The sequence below is a fragment of the Xyrauchen texanus genome, chromosome 2, assembly GCF_025860055.1.
Source record: "Xyrauchen texanus isolate HMW12.3.18 chromosome 2, RBS_HiC_50CHRs, whole genome shotgun sequence".
NCBI classification, from domain to species: domain Eukaryota; kingdom Metazoa; phylum Chordata; class Actinopteri; order Cypriniformes; family Catostomidae; genus Xyrauchen; species Xyrauchen texanus.
Window position 1 is genome coordinate 4,927,835 of NC_068277.1, and position 16,842 is coordinate 4,944,676.

General features: G+C 39.4%; 1 protein-coding gene across 1 annotated transcript in view; it reads right to left on the bottom strand.

The window, feature by feature from the left end:
- myom1b (myomesin 1b) overlaps nt 1–16,842 on the bottom strand; it is a 63,811-nt gene that overhangs the window by 26,341 nt on the left and 20,628 nt on the right. Inside the window, exons 6-10 of the mRNA XM_052141391.1 lie at nt 13,976–14,134; nt 9,074–9,235; nt 5,085–5,226; nt 3,991–4,187; nt 3,862–3,915 (exon numbers count right to left, since the gene is read on the bottom strand). Coding sequence (XP_051997351.1) covers nt 3,862–3,915; nt 3,991–4,187; nt 5,085–5,226; nt 9,074–9,235; nt 13,976–14,134 — 714 coding nt within the window. The remainder of the gene's footprint in view (nt 1–3,861; nt 3,916–3,990; nt 4,188–5,084; nt 5,227–9,073; nt 9,236–13,975; nt 14,135–16,842) is intronic.

The following is a 16,842-nucleotide window of genomic DNA, read 5'->3' on the forward strand; positions in this document are numbered from 1 at the left end:
TCTACAGCATTTATTAATCTCAAAGTTAATTTAAGCATATACTAACACATTTAAAAAATCAAAAGTTGTGTTTGTTAACATTAGTTCATTGAAGCGTTATTCAAAAACGGTATGATTTATCAAAAAGCTTTGGGAACATTTTTTGTCATCAGTGTCCCTAGATAATACACGACACATTTTGTGCAAATCGGACATACGGTCTCGAAAAAGAACGTTTTACAACAACAACAAAAAATTAAAAATTGCAAAAACTGTAAATTGATAGCCATTTGTCCTAACCCTTGAGTCAAAGATTACGGTTTAGGAGTTATGGCCCAAAATAATAATATTAGGCAAATCATTTGTTTTGTTCACTATAGCGCCATCTATTGAGCGATTGGGCTGATTACATGCGTATGGATAGCCAGCCGGAGTACTACCATCCCTAAAAGTTTCAAGTGTCTAGGCCTTATGGTTTGGTATGTACGATCAGTTTTAGGGTAGAAAAATACTACTAATAATAATATATATGGGGGGGTGTAACTGTATTTACAGCTCTGGGGAAAATTAAGAGACCACTCCAAATTCTCAGTTTCTCTGCATTTACTATTTATAGGAGTGTGTTTGAGTAAAATGAACATTTTTGTTTTATTCTATAAAGTTCTGGCAACATTTCTCCCAAAGTCCAAATAAAAATATTGTCATTTAGAGCATTTATTTGCAGAAAATGACAACTGCTCAAAATAACAAAAAAGATGCCCTGTTTTCAGACCTCGAATAATAAACAAGATCATATTCGCTTTTAAACAACACAATACTGATGTTTTAATTTAGGTAATGGTGCCTTGATCAGGACATTTCAGGCCGATTCTGATCTCCGATTGTTTTACATTTACATTTGGCAGATGCTTTTATCCAAAGCGACTTACAGAGCACTTATTACAGGGACAATCCCCCCAACCTGGAGTTAAGTGCCTTGCTCAAGGACACAATGGTGGTGGCTGTGGGGATCGAACCTACAACCTTCTGATTACCAGATTACCAGTTAAGTGCTTTAACCCACTACGCCACCACCACTCCATGCACTAAGATTGGTCGATACCGTTTGTTATTAACATGCCCTTTACCGCACCGTTTCAAGTTATATCGTGCAGTTATACGTTTACGTCCCACACGGTAAAATTACGGTAACACTTTACACAAAAGGTTCATTAGTTAACACTATTTTACAACATTACTGTAGTAAACATGAATGGACTTACTGTTAGTGACAACATACAGTATACGATTACATTTTCAAAATCACATTTTGTATTAGTTAACATTAGTTAATGCACTATGATCTAACATGAACTAACAATGAACAATTGTATTTTTATTAACTAGCATAACAATTAATAAAGGCTCTAAATCATAAACTAATGTTAACGAATGGAACATTGTAATAAAGTTACCAAAATTACGTTAAAATTACAGTAATTGTGAATCGCTACATTTATTTGTATTGAAACAGTTATGAATAGTTGTTGTCAATATCAGGGTCATTGTGACCATGAGAGCATCACACACAGCAGAGATACGTTCAAATATAAGAACAATATATCTCTATGTGACAAATCATTAATAACTATGATTTGTTTACTGTCTTTGGTGTTTTGCTGTAACACAAATCACTAAATGTGGACAAGGCAGCCATCTTGATTGTTTTGGTTGGATAGATCACATGACTAAGGGCTAGTCCACACTAATACATTTTCGTTTGAAAACGCATCTTTTTCTCTCCGTTTTGGCCTTCCGTCCACACTGAGATGGCGTTTTTGTCTGCGAAAACTGAGCTTTTTGAAAACGCACTCCAAAGTGGATACATTTGAAAACTGTGTTTTCGCGTTGTAGTGTGGACTGTGAAAATGGATGCTTTGGAAAACGATGACGCATTTTTAGTCATGTGATCTATCCAACCAAAACAATCAAGATGGCGGCCTGTGTTATAGCGACGCTGGTGTGCCAAAACATAAAAGTGCTTATTATAGCGCCACCTAGAGTCGAATGGGTGTGCGTGTGTTCGCCTCAGTAGTGGTCGGGATTTGGGACCATCTTGCCAAGTTTGGTGTCTCTAAGACTTACGGTCTTTGCAGCCCATTCGCTTTTAGGGCAGAAAAAAAATTATGAGAAGAAAATCCTAACGCCCCCTAAATATACTGTTCATTGTTTATTCTGGCCTAGAGTTCACAGCAATCCACTTTGCAGTTGAATTCGTCAATCTGTACAAAATAGATTTATTTTAAGGGCTTGTCTAAAGCCCCGTTCACACCGCCAGCGACATTGCGAGAGACGGCGACACCATCCCATTCATTTTCAATGAGAGCACAGTGACTTCCGGTGACACGAGCTGTCATGGCCTGGCGACAGAGATCGCCGTGGAGAGCGATAAGACAAGTTGAGAAAATGTAAACTTTATGCAAATGACGAGTGACAATCGTGAGCGACTACCAATGAGATTGAAGCGGAGCCCACGTCATCCGTCTCTAGGCAGACTGGAGACATGTACATGCAAGACAGATACGTGAGGGAGTTTTACTTGTCTTTACGGATGCTTTTGGAGCGTTGCGTCATAAATCTAACGTTTTTTATGTCACTATGTCAATTTAAACGTAGTTTGAAACTTAGAAAATCACTTCTTGAGATCCCTGCTTTCAGAATTGCCCTCCGTCAAGCTGTTGAAAGGCAAGAACGCGATGATCTATCCATATGTTGTGCTGTCTGCTGTCGGTGAGTGTGGTTTGTTCTCTGAACAGCTGCACGCTGCCTATACAGCTGGAGTTTCGATTACTGCCGTAATTTCCCACAGTTGTACGCAGAAAGAGGGCCCACAGCTGGATGGTTGCTTGGGGCCTCAGAAATCTTAACACCGCCCCTGTATCCACAGATATTAAGATTTAGGATATTATAGAATCCATTTGTCATTCTTTTCCGAAGACACGTCTTGAAAGTATGTTAACCAATCAGAATCAAGCATTTGGGGCGGCTGTGGCTCAGTTGGTAGAGCGGGTCGGCCACTAATTGCAGGGTTGGTGGTTTGAATCCCGTCCCATACGACTCCACATGCTGAAGTGTCCTTGGGCAAGACACTGAACCCCAAGTTACTCCCAATGGCAGGCTAGCACCTTACATAGCAGCTCTGCCGCCATTGGTGTGTGAATGTGTGAATGTGTGTGTAAATGGGTGAATGATACGCAGTGTAAATCGCTTTGAATACTGTTAAGGCTTAAAAAGGCGCTATATAACTGCAGACCCTTTACCATTTAAGGGAGTCTGGGTAGCTCAGTGAGTATTGACACTGATTACCACCCCTAGAGTCGCGAGTTCGAGTCCAGGGCGTGCTGAGTGACTCTAGCCAGGTCTCCACAGCAACCAAATTGGCCCGGTTGCTAGGGAGGGTAGAGTCACATGGGGTAACCTCCTCGTGGATGCTATAATGTGGTTCTCGCTCTCAGTGGGGCGCATGGTGAGTTGTGCGTGGATGCCGCAGAGAATAGCTTGAAGCCTCCACACGCGCTACGTCTCCGCGGGTTCGCCCTCAACAAGGCACGTGATAAGATGCACGGATTGACGTCTCAGACGCGGAGGCAACTGAGATTCATCCTCCGCCACCCAGATTGAGGCGAGTCACTACGCCACCACGAGGACTTAGAGCATTGGGATTGGGCAAATTGGGGAGAAAAGGAAAAAAGAATCAAGCATTTAACAGTGTTGTGGTATAAGGGTTTATAAATGACAATTTCCATGGGCTCGAAATGACCATTTTTAAGTACTTTTACAGGTTTTTCAGGACTGAGGGAACCTTGAAAATAATGGGGATATATTTAGTCTGAAATTCCTCACCCACTGGCTCCTCCTCAGTTACTATTATCAGTCCAGTCCAAGGAGCAGATGTGCCTAAAGAAAGAAAGAAACTGCATGATTGTCTATTTTGATTTGTTTTGTTTTGTTTTGTCATTTGCTTGTGGTTACCTTTTCTCGCACGGTCTGCAGGGTCCATCGCTGCTACTGGTTCAGATACACGTGACGGGCGGCTCATGCCGGCATTATTCACAGCACGCACACGGAACACGTAGCTGCGTCCTTCCACAAGACCGGTCACAGGGAAACGTGCAAACTTCACCGGAGTGTCATTACATTGTTGCCAGTGTGTAGTGCCAACTTCACACCTGCAGACAAAAAGAGAGAGAAGGAAAGTTAATAAACCATGAAATGCATTCCTTTACAAAACATCAGTATAGTTTCTGAACTAGCCTTGGTAAAACAGTCAGAAAGATGAGTCTAGAACCAGGCCAAATTAGACAATTTGTTTGTGAAATGTCAAAATTAAACTTGTGTAAGGCTCGTACATTTGAACGAGTTCAATGTGAGTCATTTCTGCTAGAGAATCCAGCTAAAAGAGGTTTCTGATGGTAGCTGATGTTAAATGGGTTCTAGCTGGTTCAACTTGCACATTTATAATCATTAGGTGGTCCAAACAAGTCCAAGCTGGCCTAAATGGTTGATGTGGCTGAGTTCGACCTTGTAGACCATCTTGGTCAAACTCCACAAACCAGGCTGATTAGCTATAAACATATAAAACCAGATACCATCAGAATCTCCATAGTTGGAGATTCCAGCAGGGAAATTAAATGTAGTGTTTAGTCAGCTGTTAGATAGCTGTACAGTGTGTAAACCTCACTATCCTGACCTCAAGAGCACCCGCCTCCCACGCCGGAGACCTAGGTTCGAATCCCGTACGGAGCGGGTAGAACAAGAGCGTCACATTGGTAACGTGACCCGGATGGGAGTGAGGTTTAGGGAGGTGAGTGTAACAGGAGCCAGCTGGTAGATAGCTGTGCAGTGTATAAACCTCACTCTCCTGACCTCAACAGATGCACTAGCGACTGACGCTAGAGGCTGTAGCCTTTAGCCTCCTTGTTAGAGCACCCGCCTCCCACGCCGGAGACCTAGGTTCGAGTCCCGTACGGAGCGAGTAGATCAAGTGCGTCACATATAGGTGAGTTTTTACTAAATGTATATAGTGTAGAGGTTTTCCTACGATGATTGAAAAAGGATGTAGTGACCTGTCAACAAAGTAGCCCAAGATGGCACTTCCACCATCCACAGCCGGCTGTTTCCAGGTAACGATGACATAATCCTTATTGGCCTCTTGATAATACACATCTAACGGAGCACCTGGGGCACCGGCAACATCAGCATCAGCATCTTGTACAAACACAAACAAAATACAGTGTGAATGTTTCGGAGTTTACCATTAGTTTATATTTTTTAAAGTTGGAAATTTCCTAAAGTTAATAGCCTATTTTTAGGGGTTCAAGCACGAAGTGCTAGAAACCTATTGTTTTTGATAAGATTTGTATTATTATTATTATTATTATTATTATTATTCCATCATAAAACTGATCGGGCAGAGCAAACCGTAAGACCTAGAGACTTGAAACTTGGTCAAATGGTAGCAGTATTGCTCGCTACTCAGAAACACGGACTCGGCCAAATCGTATATCTCAGATTTAATTTCCGTCTATAAAAATTTTCCGCCATCATGGATTTTTCATAAAACCTACTTTTGCGAACTAGTCCTAGGTTTTTCGTCCGATTGGGACCAATCCAGTGCCAAATGATTCTATGGAGTCTCATTATCAAAAGTTATCAAAAAAAGTTTGAACTTTCGACTCGAGATGGCTAAGGTATGTGAAAACATCGGAAGTAGGAGTGGCCGATTTGATGTAAATGGCTATAACTCTTGAAGGAAATTAGATATCTTCACCAAACTTGGTTGCCCAGAGAAGTTGTCGCGGTTTAACCACATGGTGGCGCTATAACTATGCAAGCGTTAATATGATTGAGTTGAAAATCGGCATGCAGTGTCTTTGTCCATGGAGCCATGACTGTCTATGAGGACATTGGCGTATCTAAAAAAACATGGCCGCCATCGGCCAATGATGTTTGAGCACCTATTAGACAAGGTATAGAAGGCCCAAAACTCGGTGGGCTTGTTTGAGTCCTGGCCCTATGCGTCTGTGAGAAATGTAAAAAAAATCAGACACCGAGTGGTGCTAACGAGTTTTACGGCTCAGTAATCACGCAGACTTTAACACATAGATACAATATACATATCATATCTTAGATCTCCTCATTCTGAACAGCTTTGCCTCAAGTAGCACTGCTGTCAATCAAATCGTTCATTAAATATTCACGATTATGTAAAAAACAAACCAACTAATCCTTGGTTTTTAGCTCAAACTCAATAAAACTAATGCAATACAATTCTCTGGACTCTCTATGTCAATAGTTATCAAAAAAAAAATTACTTTACCTTTTGGATAGAAATAACAGGGTCATTTATAAAATGGGTGTGGAATTTTTTTTTACTGTGAATTTAAATTAAATTTAAAATATTCAAATAGTATCACAATAAAAACCAACTAAGCAGAACTATAATATCCCTAATATAGTCAAATGCTTTAGCAATTAAAGACTCAATAGGAGAGTTTGGATTGAATTCTAATTGCAATTCAAGTTTTAAAAGTGTATTATAATGTACAGCATGAACTTTGGCGATAGATATTGTGTTTAGAATGTAATGTATTCAGAACTAAAAGTGCTTTAAAAGACATTTGAAAGCTACTTGACTTGAATGTCAGCACATACAAAGTTAGGAGCGACCGGGATAAATTTAGATTGGAACTTGAGCTGGGATGATGACATACACAACTTACACTACAAGATGTCCATTTGGAGTTTGTCCATTGCTCTTTTTCTGTAATAATAATCTGAATCCATTTAGAACATTTTAAAACACATGAACAACAAAAAAGCAAATTAAAGATTTGGGAAATATTGAAACAAATAAACAATGTAATAATCTCAGAGTTAAAAAATTTAAAATGGAAGAGCATTGGATAATCTTACTCATAAATAAAATTGCATAATGAATTTGTACATGTTTCTAATAAATTTAGGGCAAAGTCTGTGCTTGATTTAATAGCTGTGACTTTCCCAAGGTCACACAATTGCATGCCATTGTAAAGGACTCCCTGTTTTAACAAACTCACATATAGGCTGTCAACATGAAATCTAAATTTACAACATTTTCTTTCTTATTATACGTTCCTGGCCTTATTGTGCACAATTTATAAGTGAAGAAAACTGTCTTTGCCATATCTTTTATCAAAATGTAATAACGTGTATAACATATAAAATGTATAACCACCTCTGAAACGACTTTCTTTTGTGCTGATGTCACCAAGCCCTCTTATTTGCAACCCCTCCCCTCCAACCACCTGTAATACTCAGCATGAAATCTAATTTTTATCAATTCATATATATAATCCCACCCTATATTTTTCTCGTTAATCATCCAGTTTCACTCAGAAACATGTTACACATTATGGAAGTAAAATAGGTTGAAACACTGTTTCGTGTTCACTTTAAAGTAGCACATTCATACGATTCATTTAAATTAGTTGATTCATTATGTTGTACTTTATAGTCTTTATCCTCCTGAGATCCGTGCATGACTGCTGTGTGCATTTTCCATTTCCATTTTTGATTTGTAACTAGTAGCACCAAATAAACATGCAAAAAAAGAATAATAATAAAAATGATTGTGGACAGCAGGACTAAGTGGAGATGTTTTAATAATACTAAGCTATAGAAAGTCAGATTTTTAAAAGCAAATTGTTTATGTTTCCAGGAGTGTTGGTTATTCACATTTTTGAGACGTTACAGACATCAAAGCTGATTTTCTGTAAAGCTGCTTTAGAACAATGTGTATTGGGAAAAGCACAAATAAAAAACTATACAAATAAAGATGGTTTGACTTGATTTGAACTTTGGCAACAAAATCTCAATGTTCTCTCTTTGCACTGTCAACCATGATAAAATAATATTATACATTATAAATTCTGAATCTAAGTACTGCTATAGCATGCTCCCTTGCTCCCTATTTAGTGAATGACTTAACCTACAGTGTGCTGTCTGCTTGCACTTGTTTAGAACAGTTTAAAATGCACCATATTTTCCTCCCAACTCCATATACAGCATCTGAAAGCACTTTGTTTTCTCAATGTGAAAATACACATTAAAAATAATGAATGAATATTGATTGTGCTATTCTACACTGTAGAGTACATTGTTGTAAGAAGTGTGCCGTTTTGCGATATATCACAAAAAAATTTTAAATAGCATATCGGATGAAAGTAGAGACTAGTAATGAGCCCAAAGCCAAATACCTTATTGGGAAAGGCACAAATAATGACTTCAAAACTAATAACAGATTCATCCGAATAATAGAAAGAAATATTCGTTTGGCTGATTATCCAAGAAACACAAGGATAAAGTAACATTTTAAATAAACATACAAAATTACAAAGAAATTATGAGTCGGTGAAGCCAATATTAGTAGCCTACTAAAGTGTATAACTTAGGAATGAAAATGCACACAGTGTGATTTTAGATCAGATGGGCATGATCTTGACACAGTTTGCGGTCTTTTGCTTGAACTAGGCGGTCGCCTAGGGCGCCACCTTCTGAGGGGGCCCAAAGAGGAGGCTGCCACAACGCAGAGTTTTCTGAGCTGAGATCAGTCAGTTTAAATTAAATCGAATTATGCATTGCATATATCGAAGCCAAAATTACATAGAAAACAATATTTATGAATATTGTAAAATATTGTAATAATGAAAGATTCAAATTCATGAGGTGTCTGTGGTTATTTTTATTTCATCACTATTGGCATATATTTTTGAAGATATTCAAAAATGCTGATATAAAAAAAAAAAAATATATATATATATATATTTATTAGAGGTATTGGTATTAGACGTATTGGTCTACCTCTAATTTCTAGTAATAAAAATTATTAAATAAATAAAGTAAAACATTTTGAATTTGTTACAGTATTCACAGCATGGACATGTTGAACAGATATTACTGTAAGCCCTCTTCATCTACTGCATAGTTAATGTATAACAGCCAGCATGATTGAGTTGGGTTGTGATAATGTTGCAGAATTACTATCAGTTCATATGAAGATTGAATTGGTCCTTACCTCTGACAAAGACATAAGCAGAGTGTGACTCATATCCAGAATTGGTGATGACGCGGAGTGTATATATCCCCTCGTCCTCCTTGTTAAGGTGGGTAAGAGTGAATGTTGCTCTGTCTCCGCTCCAGTGTGTCTGAACCCATTTTGAAGGCACCAACAGTTTATCTGGCACAAACACAAACACTTCCATTATGCATAATTGGAAGAAATACTAGACATTGTTGGGTAGAAATATACAGTTCAAGAAATGTGAAATTAATTTTTCTGTTTTTTTAATTGTAACATCTGATTTAGATCTTAATCTATTATAGTTCTAGTTATGCATATTATGGCATACAATATGAATTGATGTTGATTCAATTCTTATATTAAGTTCTAATAAATTCCTAAGTAAATTCTTAATAAAGTATTTGAAATAAACAGATGAGATACACTTTATGTTTTAAATGGTTAGAAAAATATATACCTGATAAGGGCAAAGAATGCCCATACAAATTATATCTAGGGGCAAATATTAAGCCAAAATGTAAAAGTTCATTTCTGACACTGCTAGGAGGTAATGGTAGCCAATCGTTTGATGACAGGCTTTGGCTTCAGCATTCATGAATAACCAGAGCAATGATATTGATGATATTCTCTGTGAGTATTAATATATTCACATGGCTTGTTGTAGTTAAGTCACATTACATTTTTGATGCACATCAGAATCAGAATAAAAATCAGAATGAGTGTTCTCACGTACACAAGGTTTGTTTAATTTCTTTTGGCGATAGTTGAAACAAGTGCACACAGAATATTACAGTGAGATAGAAAATAAAACAAGGTAAGATTATAAGTTGACATACAAAAAATAAGACTTATAACATAGAATGGTGTATGTACATGTGCAAGTGGTAATGTATGTGCAAGATAAGGGTATGTAGTTATTGAATTAAATACTGTATGTGAATTTACATATATACATGAGACATGCATTTACATTATTGCACTATGGGGGAGTCCTGAGGCAGTTTAATTGTTCATGAGAAATTGCATGAGGGTAAAAACTGTTCTTGTGCCTGGATGTCCTGGCATTCAGTGCTCTGTAGTGCCGGCCAGAGGGCAACAGTTCAAAGAGGGAGTGGACAGGGTGTGTGGGGACCAGAGTGATTCTACCTGCATGTTTCCTCACTCTGGAGACATACAGGTCTTGGAGGGTTGGGAGGGGGGCACCAATAATCCTCTTAGCAGTGCGGACTGTCTGTTGGACTTTCCTCCTTTCTGATTTGGTGGCTGAACCAAACCAGATAGTTATAGATGTACACAGGACAGACTCAATGACGGCCAAGTAGAATTGTGTCAGCAGCTCCGGTGGCAGGTTGAACTGCCTCAGCTGGTGAAGGAAGTACAACCTCTGCTGAACCTTTTTCACAATGGAGTCTATGTGGGTGTCCCACTTCAGGTCCTGAGATATGGTAGAGTCCAGAAACCGGAATGACTCCACTACTGCTACAGTGCTGTTCAGGATGGGGGAAGGGGGGAAATGCGGGTGGATTTCTCCTGAAGTCCACTATCATCTCAACTGTTTTGAGCGTGTTCATCTCAAGGTTGTTGTGACCGCACCAGACAGCCAGCTGATCAACCTCCCATCTGTATGCAGACTCGTCACTATCACAGATAAAGTGACGTGACCACAGACATGACAGCGACAGGTCTGTAGTCATTAAGTCCTGTTTGGGTTTTTTGGGGGTTTTTTGGGGGTTTTGTTGGGGACCGGAATGATGGTGGAGTGTTTGATGCAGCAGGGAACTGCTCTACTCTGCTCCAGTGATCTATTGAAGATCTGTATGAAGATGGGGGCAAGTTGGTCAGTGCAGACTTTCAGATAGGCAGGTAAAACACTGTCTGGGCCTGAAGCTTTCCTAGTCTTTTGTTTCTGAAAGACCTGGCACACATTCACCTCACAGATCACAAGTGCAGATTGAGTAGCAGGAAGGGGTAGGAGGGAGGTTCCAGGAGGTGTTGGTGTGTGTGTGAAATGAAGATCACAGCGGGGGAGGTGTGCGAGACTGGGATTTTCAAACCTGCAGTAAAACACATTCAGTTCATCAACCAGTAGTTGACTTTATACAGAGTGAGGGGGAGGTGTCATGTATTTGGTGGTGCTTTTTAGGCCTTTCCACACAGATGCAGGATCTTTGGCTGAAAACTGTTTTTTAAGCTTTTCAGAGTAGCTTCTTTTAGCCACTCTGATTTCCTTAGTAAGTGTGTTCCTGGCCTGGTTGCACAATGTTTTATCCCCACTTCTGTAAGCATGCCCTTTGGCATGATGAAGCTGTCTGAGTTTTCCTGTAAACTATGGTTTATCGTTATTGAATGATAAAAATGTCCTGGGTGGATGCACATATTCTCACAGAAACTGATATATGATGTCACAGTATCTGTGAGCTCGTCCAGGTCTGTGGCTGTAGCCTCCAAAACACTCCAATTAGTGCAGTCAAAATAGGCTTATAGTTCCATCTCTGCTTCATTGGTCAATCTCTTTATAGTCCTTACTACAGGTTTAGCTGATTTTAGTTTCTGCTTGTAGGTTGGGAGAAGATGAACCAGACAGTGATCAGATAGTCCTAAAGCTGCATGTGGGACAGAGCGATATTCATGCTTTAAAGTGGTGTAGCAATGGTCCAGTATATTTCTGTCTCTGGTAGGGCATGTGATGTGTTGTTTGTATTTTGGCAATTCACGGGTGAGGTTAGCTTTATTCAAATCTCCCAGAATAATGATAAGAGAGTCCAGGTGTTGTTGCTCAGCTGTTGCAATGCTGCATTCATGCATGCTTGTGGCAGGATATAAACACTCACCACAATAAACGAGGAAAACTCCCGCAGCGAGTAGAAAGGCGTATAGATGATGAAGAGCACCTCTAAATTAGGATAGCACATCTTCAACGCGGTTACATCTGTACACCAACTTTCGTTGATGTAAAAGCATATATTACTATATAAATTCAATAGAAATGTATTTGTTTAAATGTGTTTCCATTGTAATTCATGCATATCCATGAATACTATTAAATAGAAAATGGATCCACCTCAAGCGGAAGTACATATTTTTTAATGCATATTTTGAGATTTTAAAATATCTTTTCCGTTAAACCGCTTAAACTTTATGGACCGGCCGGTTGGTCCAAAGGGGGGGCGATATATCGTGAAAAGGTTTATGTATTAAAATGTCCCTGTATACATAAGTCAGGCATATGAGGTATCATTTGAAAGCTTAGAATCTGACATTTTCAGAGATAACCATCTATTCTGCATTTATGTTGCATAAAATAACAAAATAAGGCCTGAAATAATTTGTGTCACAAGTAAGCACCCCCCTAGGAGTCCTATGGTAGAAATATTAATATGAATATATGAGTCTTTCAAATACCACGTAAATACACAATCATATATAAAATGAAAGCTCTCATTCTCAGGAATGTGCCTGTAAAGGTTATTTTGTTGCCCTAATACCACAGTTTGAAAGATTTTCAAAAGAATCACAAAGTGAAATATGATTTCAGTAAGTCATCAAATACAAACATCTCTTTTATACGGCGATCATTGCTGCCCTCAGCCCCAAGTTTCCAAAAATGTTATATCTGCTCTTACCTTAGGCAGTTTTAGCAATTAGACATTTTTTACTTTAAGTCTGTGAGCTTGTCTGTTATCCAATGTTATATCCTAGATATCGAGAATAAAATATGCAATCCAACGTTAAAAGCATACTAAATAAATCATCAGAAAAATATGTTTTCGACTATTGATAATGGGAAGTGTTCACAGCATCACTGATGGGAGGATCTCAGCTTTCTAATCACACTAAGATTGAGCTTCTAGTCCACTCAGAGGCCGAGATATTTAATATAACAATGTGAGGGTGGTGCTTGGACTGAAAATTAGACTGAATGGCTATGGACGAGCACATCTGTGAGGGCTAAAATGAGTAAGAGCGCCACCTACATTTCAGATCTGTATATTGTGATGGAATGTAATAGGGGGCAATATACTTGCTGTCATCTAATGGAATAAAATGAGACTTTTCAAAGTGAGGTAGATTGAACAAAACCAGAATTAGATGTTCACAAATTTAGGACAACAGCAAGAATATATATATATATATATACAAAAACCTGGCACATCTTTTAATGGCAAATATTAGATATTTTTGGTTTTATTATTGCCATCATCTGATTATCAAAACCGATTGTTTTTCCAATATGCAAGTAGAGGTGATTAGGGTTTATATTTTCCAATTAAAACGAAGTATGCTTTTACCAGGTATGAATTCGACAGTATGTATTTCTTAAATCAGTCAGCATATTATAATATCGGTTATTGGCCATTTTATCAGCTAAATATGGGCCAAAATTCTGTACCATTGCATTCATAGTAAAAATGCATATAAATAGAATATGCTCATATACCAAAAGCTGGTCCCTATAGGATAATACTCCTCTGCAATTCTGCTATACCCCTTATGCTTTTATCAACATAAAATTATCCCAAATTACAGCATCTATTTATCATAGAGATCAATTTGTTAGACATGAACACATGGATTCTACAGAGCCCAGGCAATGTTGCCCCAAAGTAACTCAAAGTAAGTCAAAGGCCCTGTTAACACCTGGTATTAACATCCGTCTTGAGTGATCCAATCACAAGTGGCCAGTGGAGACAGATTACCGTTTACATCTGGTATTACCATGCTCAAATGCGTGTCCTGTGACCACTTGTAAATGGATATTCTCAGGAGGCCCCTCTGATTTTATGACTTCATAGGTCTTTCTATGTCAGTGTGCTGCTGAATGTTGATGTCAGGCATACCCAAGATGCTCTGTGAAGTCTTAGAAGTTTAAAACATTTGTTTTGGGGCAGAACTTACCATCTCTGTACCACTCTATCTCAGGTTGGAAGTGTTCCAATGAAGGGTAGATGATGACAGAACAGCCCAAACTCAACATCTCACCCTCACGGCCAAAGGACACACCAAACTTCTCCACAATGTGCGTCTCGAACTTCACACCGTACTCCAGACATGGGCCTGCAACGCACACACACACACACACACACACACACACACACACACACACACACATTACATTCAGCTTTCTGTTGTGCACATCAAAGGGCAAGACTGGACCCCAAATTCACCTTGAGCAGGAAGCAATGATTTCATACCCACACATGTAATGCAACACAGATACATGTATACAATGATGTATTCTACAACAGTGGTTCTCAACTTTTGGTCTCAGGTCTGTTCTGATAGGTTCACGGACAGCAGGATTTTTGATTTTTGTCAAAACAAATGACATAATATGCTGATTGATTTAGCAAATTAGCAAATTAATCACTTTCCCTTTAACCCCCTTTACACTGGTCCTGAAACCCGGGAAGGAAGAGGGAGTTCTCGCCGCTACCATCCACCCGAAAGGAGCAGCCATGGCCATCTGCCGGAGGACGGAGGAGCCCGGCCGCCTGGAAGCGGAGGAACGGCCGCCGACCGCGAGGGGAGGAGGGGCTCCCAACCAACTGCCTGGAGTGGTTAGCGCTGCCTGTACCTTTACCGTGACCTGTACCGTCCACTAAAAATGCGGCGAGGCTTTCCGTCCGCCAGGGGCTGGAGGACTGCCTCCGATCCACCTGGGGAGGCACGGCTGTCGTCCGCTAGAGGGTGGAGGAGTGGCCGAGGACCAAGCTACGGCATATCGGATAACCGTCTCTATCCTCTCTCTATCCCGCTGCCACTACGCGTTGGCCTTTCACTCTCTTTTAAATTTTACTTTGGTTTTTAGGGGGTACCACCTGTGTTTTTAATTATTGTTGTTTCCCTCCTCCTGTCCCCTCCCAGATTCAGGAAGGCAGGGATGACCAACCGGCAGACGGGGAGGAAGGCACGCCCCTCCCCAGGGAAAGGGGTGGGGGGGGTGTACATCATGCCGGGGGCTCCCCGGCCTGAGACAATGTGGGAGGAATGTGGCAGGGTGGAGGAAGGGGCCGGGTCATGATTCTGCACACCAGGCCCCTAATCAGGCTAATTAGCCCTCGAGAGGGATAAAGACCGACTGAAGACGGCAGTGCGACAGAGAGAGAGATTTACGGGCAGCTGTCCGACACCTTCGCATGTTTGTGTATTTTTGTTTAAGTTTCTTAGTAAAATATTATTTATATTCTCAAGCCGTTCTCGCTTCCTCCTTTCTATTAATCCCTTTACATCATATTATTGAACATAAGCCAATTATTGAATTTGTTAATCTATCTGAGATAGATTTATAATAAGTGCTTTTCTAAGGACACGTCAATGTTTGGAGTGTTTCACTTTGGTTGTGCAATGCGTAGCATCGTAAACACAGTGTTTTTAGGTCGCTGAGTGAAGTTAAACGTATTGAAACTTCGAAAAACACCTGTTGAGATCCATGCATTCAAAATCAGGCACCATTCAGCTGTGTTTGAGCCCAATGTCGCAAGTGTCAAGCAAGCCTGAGTGTGGTTTCGTTGTCTGTACAACCGCACGTTGCCTATACAGCTAGAGTTTCGCTTACTGCCCCCTGCTGAAAACAAGAACAGGTAGGAATATCCATTTGATTCAGTTTGATTAGAAACAAGTCAAATTTTATTAGATTTCAGTAATAAAAACTGTTGTGCATGTTGTGGCTACAGTATGCAGTTTTCTCATTTGTCCTATAAACAAATGCACGGAAGCAAAACCAGTTGAGGACCTCTGATATAGAAGGGTTAGAAACCTTTTCACAAATGCATTATATTTCAAGAAGCAAGACAAACTGACAGACGTCATTCAATTGACTGTGGCATCAACAGAAGAGTTGAGGTTCAGAAACGGTGTACAGAAAGACATTTGAAGCAAGAATGTTGAGACAAGCAAAGAGTAATTAACAGAGATGTCACTCTTCCATGCAGACAAACACAAATATTCTGTACAAACAGGACTTGTAGACACAAAGAATACTTTTCACAAAGATACACCAACCTACACAAACAGTTTATGCTATGCATTATGATGATGTAAAACTAAGCTCATAATTCTTTTTTTACAAAAACGAAAAGTCTTGATAGATACACTGCTGGCCCAAAACAAACACTGCATACTCTAATATTTCGTTGGACCGCCTTTAGCTTTGATTACGGCATGCATTCGTTATGGCATTGTTTCGACAACCTTATGCAACGTCACAACATTTATTTCCGTCCAGAGTTACATACATTTTTGTCCCATAAACAGTTGTGAGAATTACACTTACAGTTTAGAGAATGTGAAAACTTTTTTGTTTGGCCAGACAGACAGATAGACAGACATATAGATGACTGACAGACAGAAAGACAGATAGATGACAGACAGACAGATAGATAGATAGACAGACATCTAGATGATGATAGATAGATAGATAGATAGATGACAGACAGACATATAGATGACTGACAGACAGACAGACAGACAGACAGATAGATAGATAGATAGATAGATAGATAGATGACAGACAGACAGACATATAGATGACTGACAGACAGACAGACAGACAGACAGACAGACAGATAGATAGATAGATAGATAGATAGATAGATAGATAGATAGATAGATAGACAGACAGAGAGACAGACATCTAGATAGATAGATAGATAGATAGATAGACAGACAGAGAGACAGACATCTAGATAGATAGATAGATAGATAGATAGATAGATAGATAGATAGACAGACAGAGAGACAGACATCTAGATAGATAGATAGAT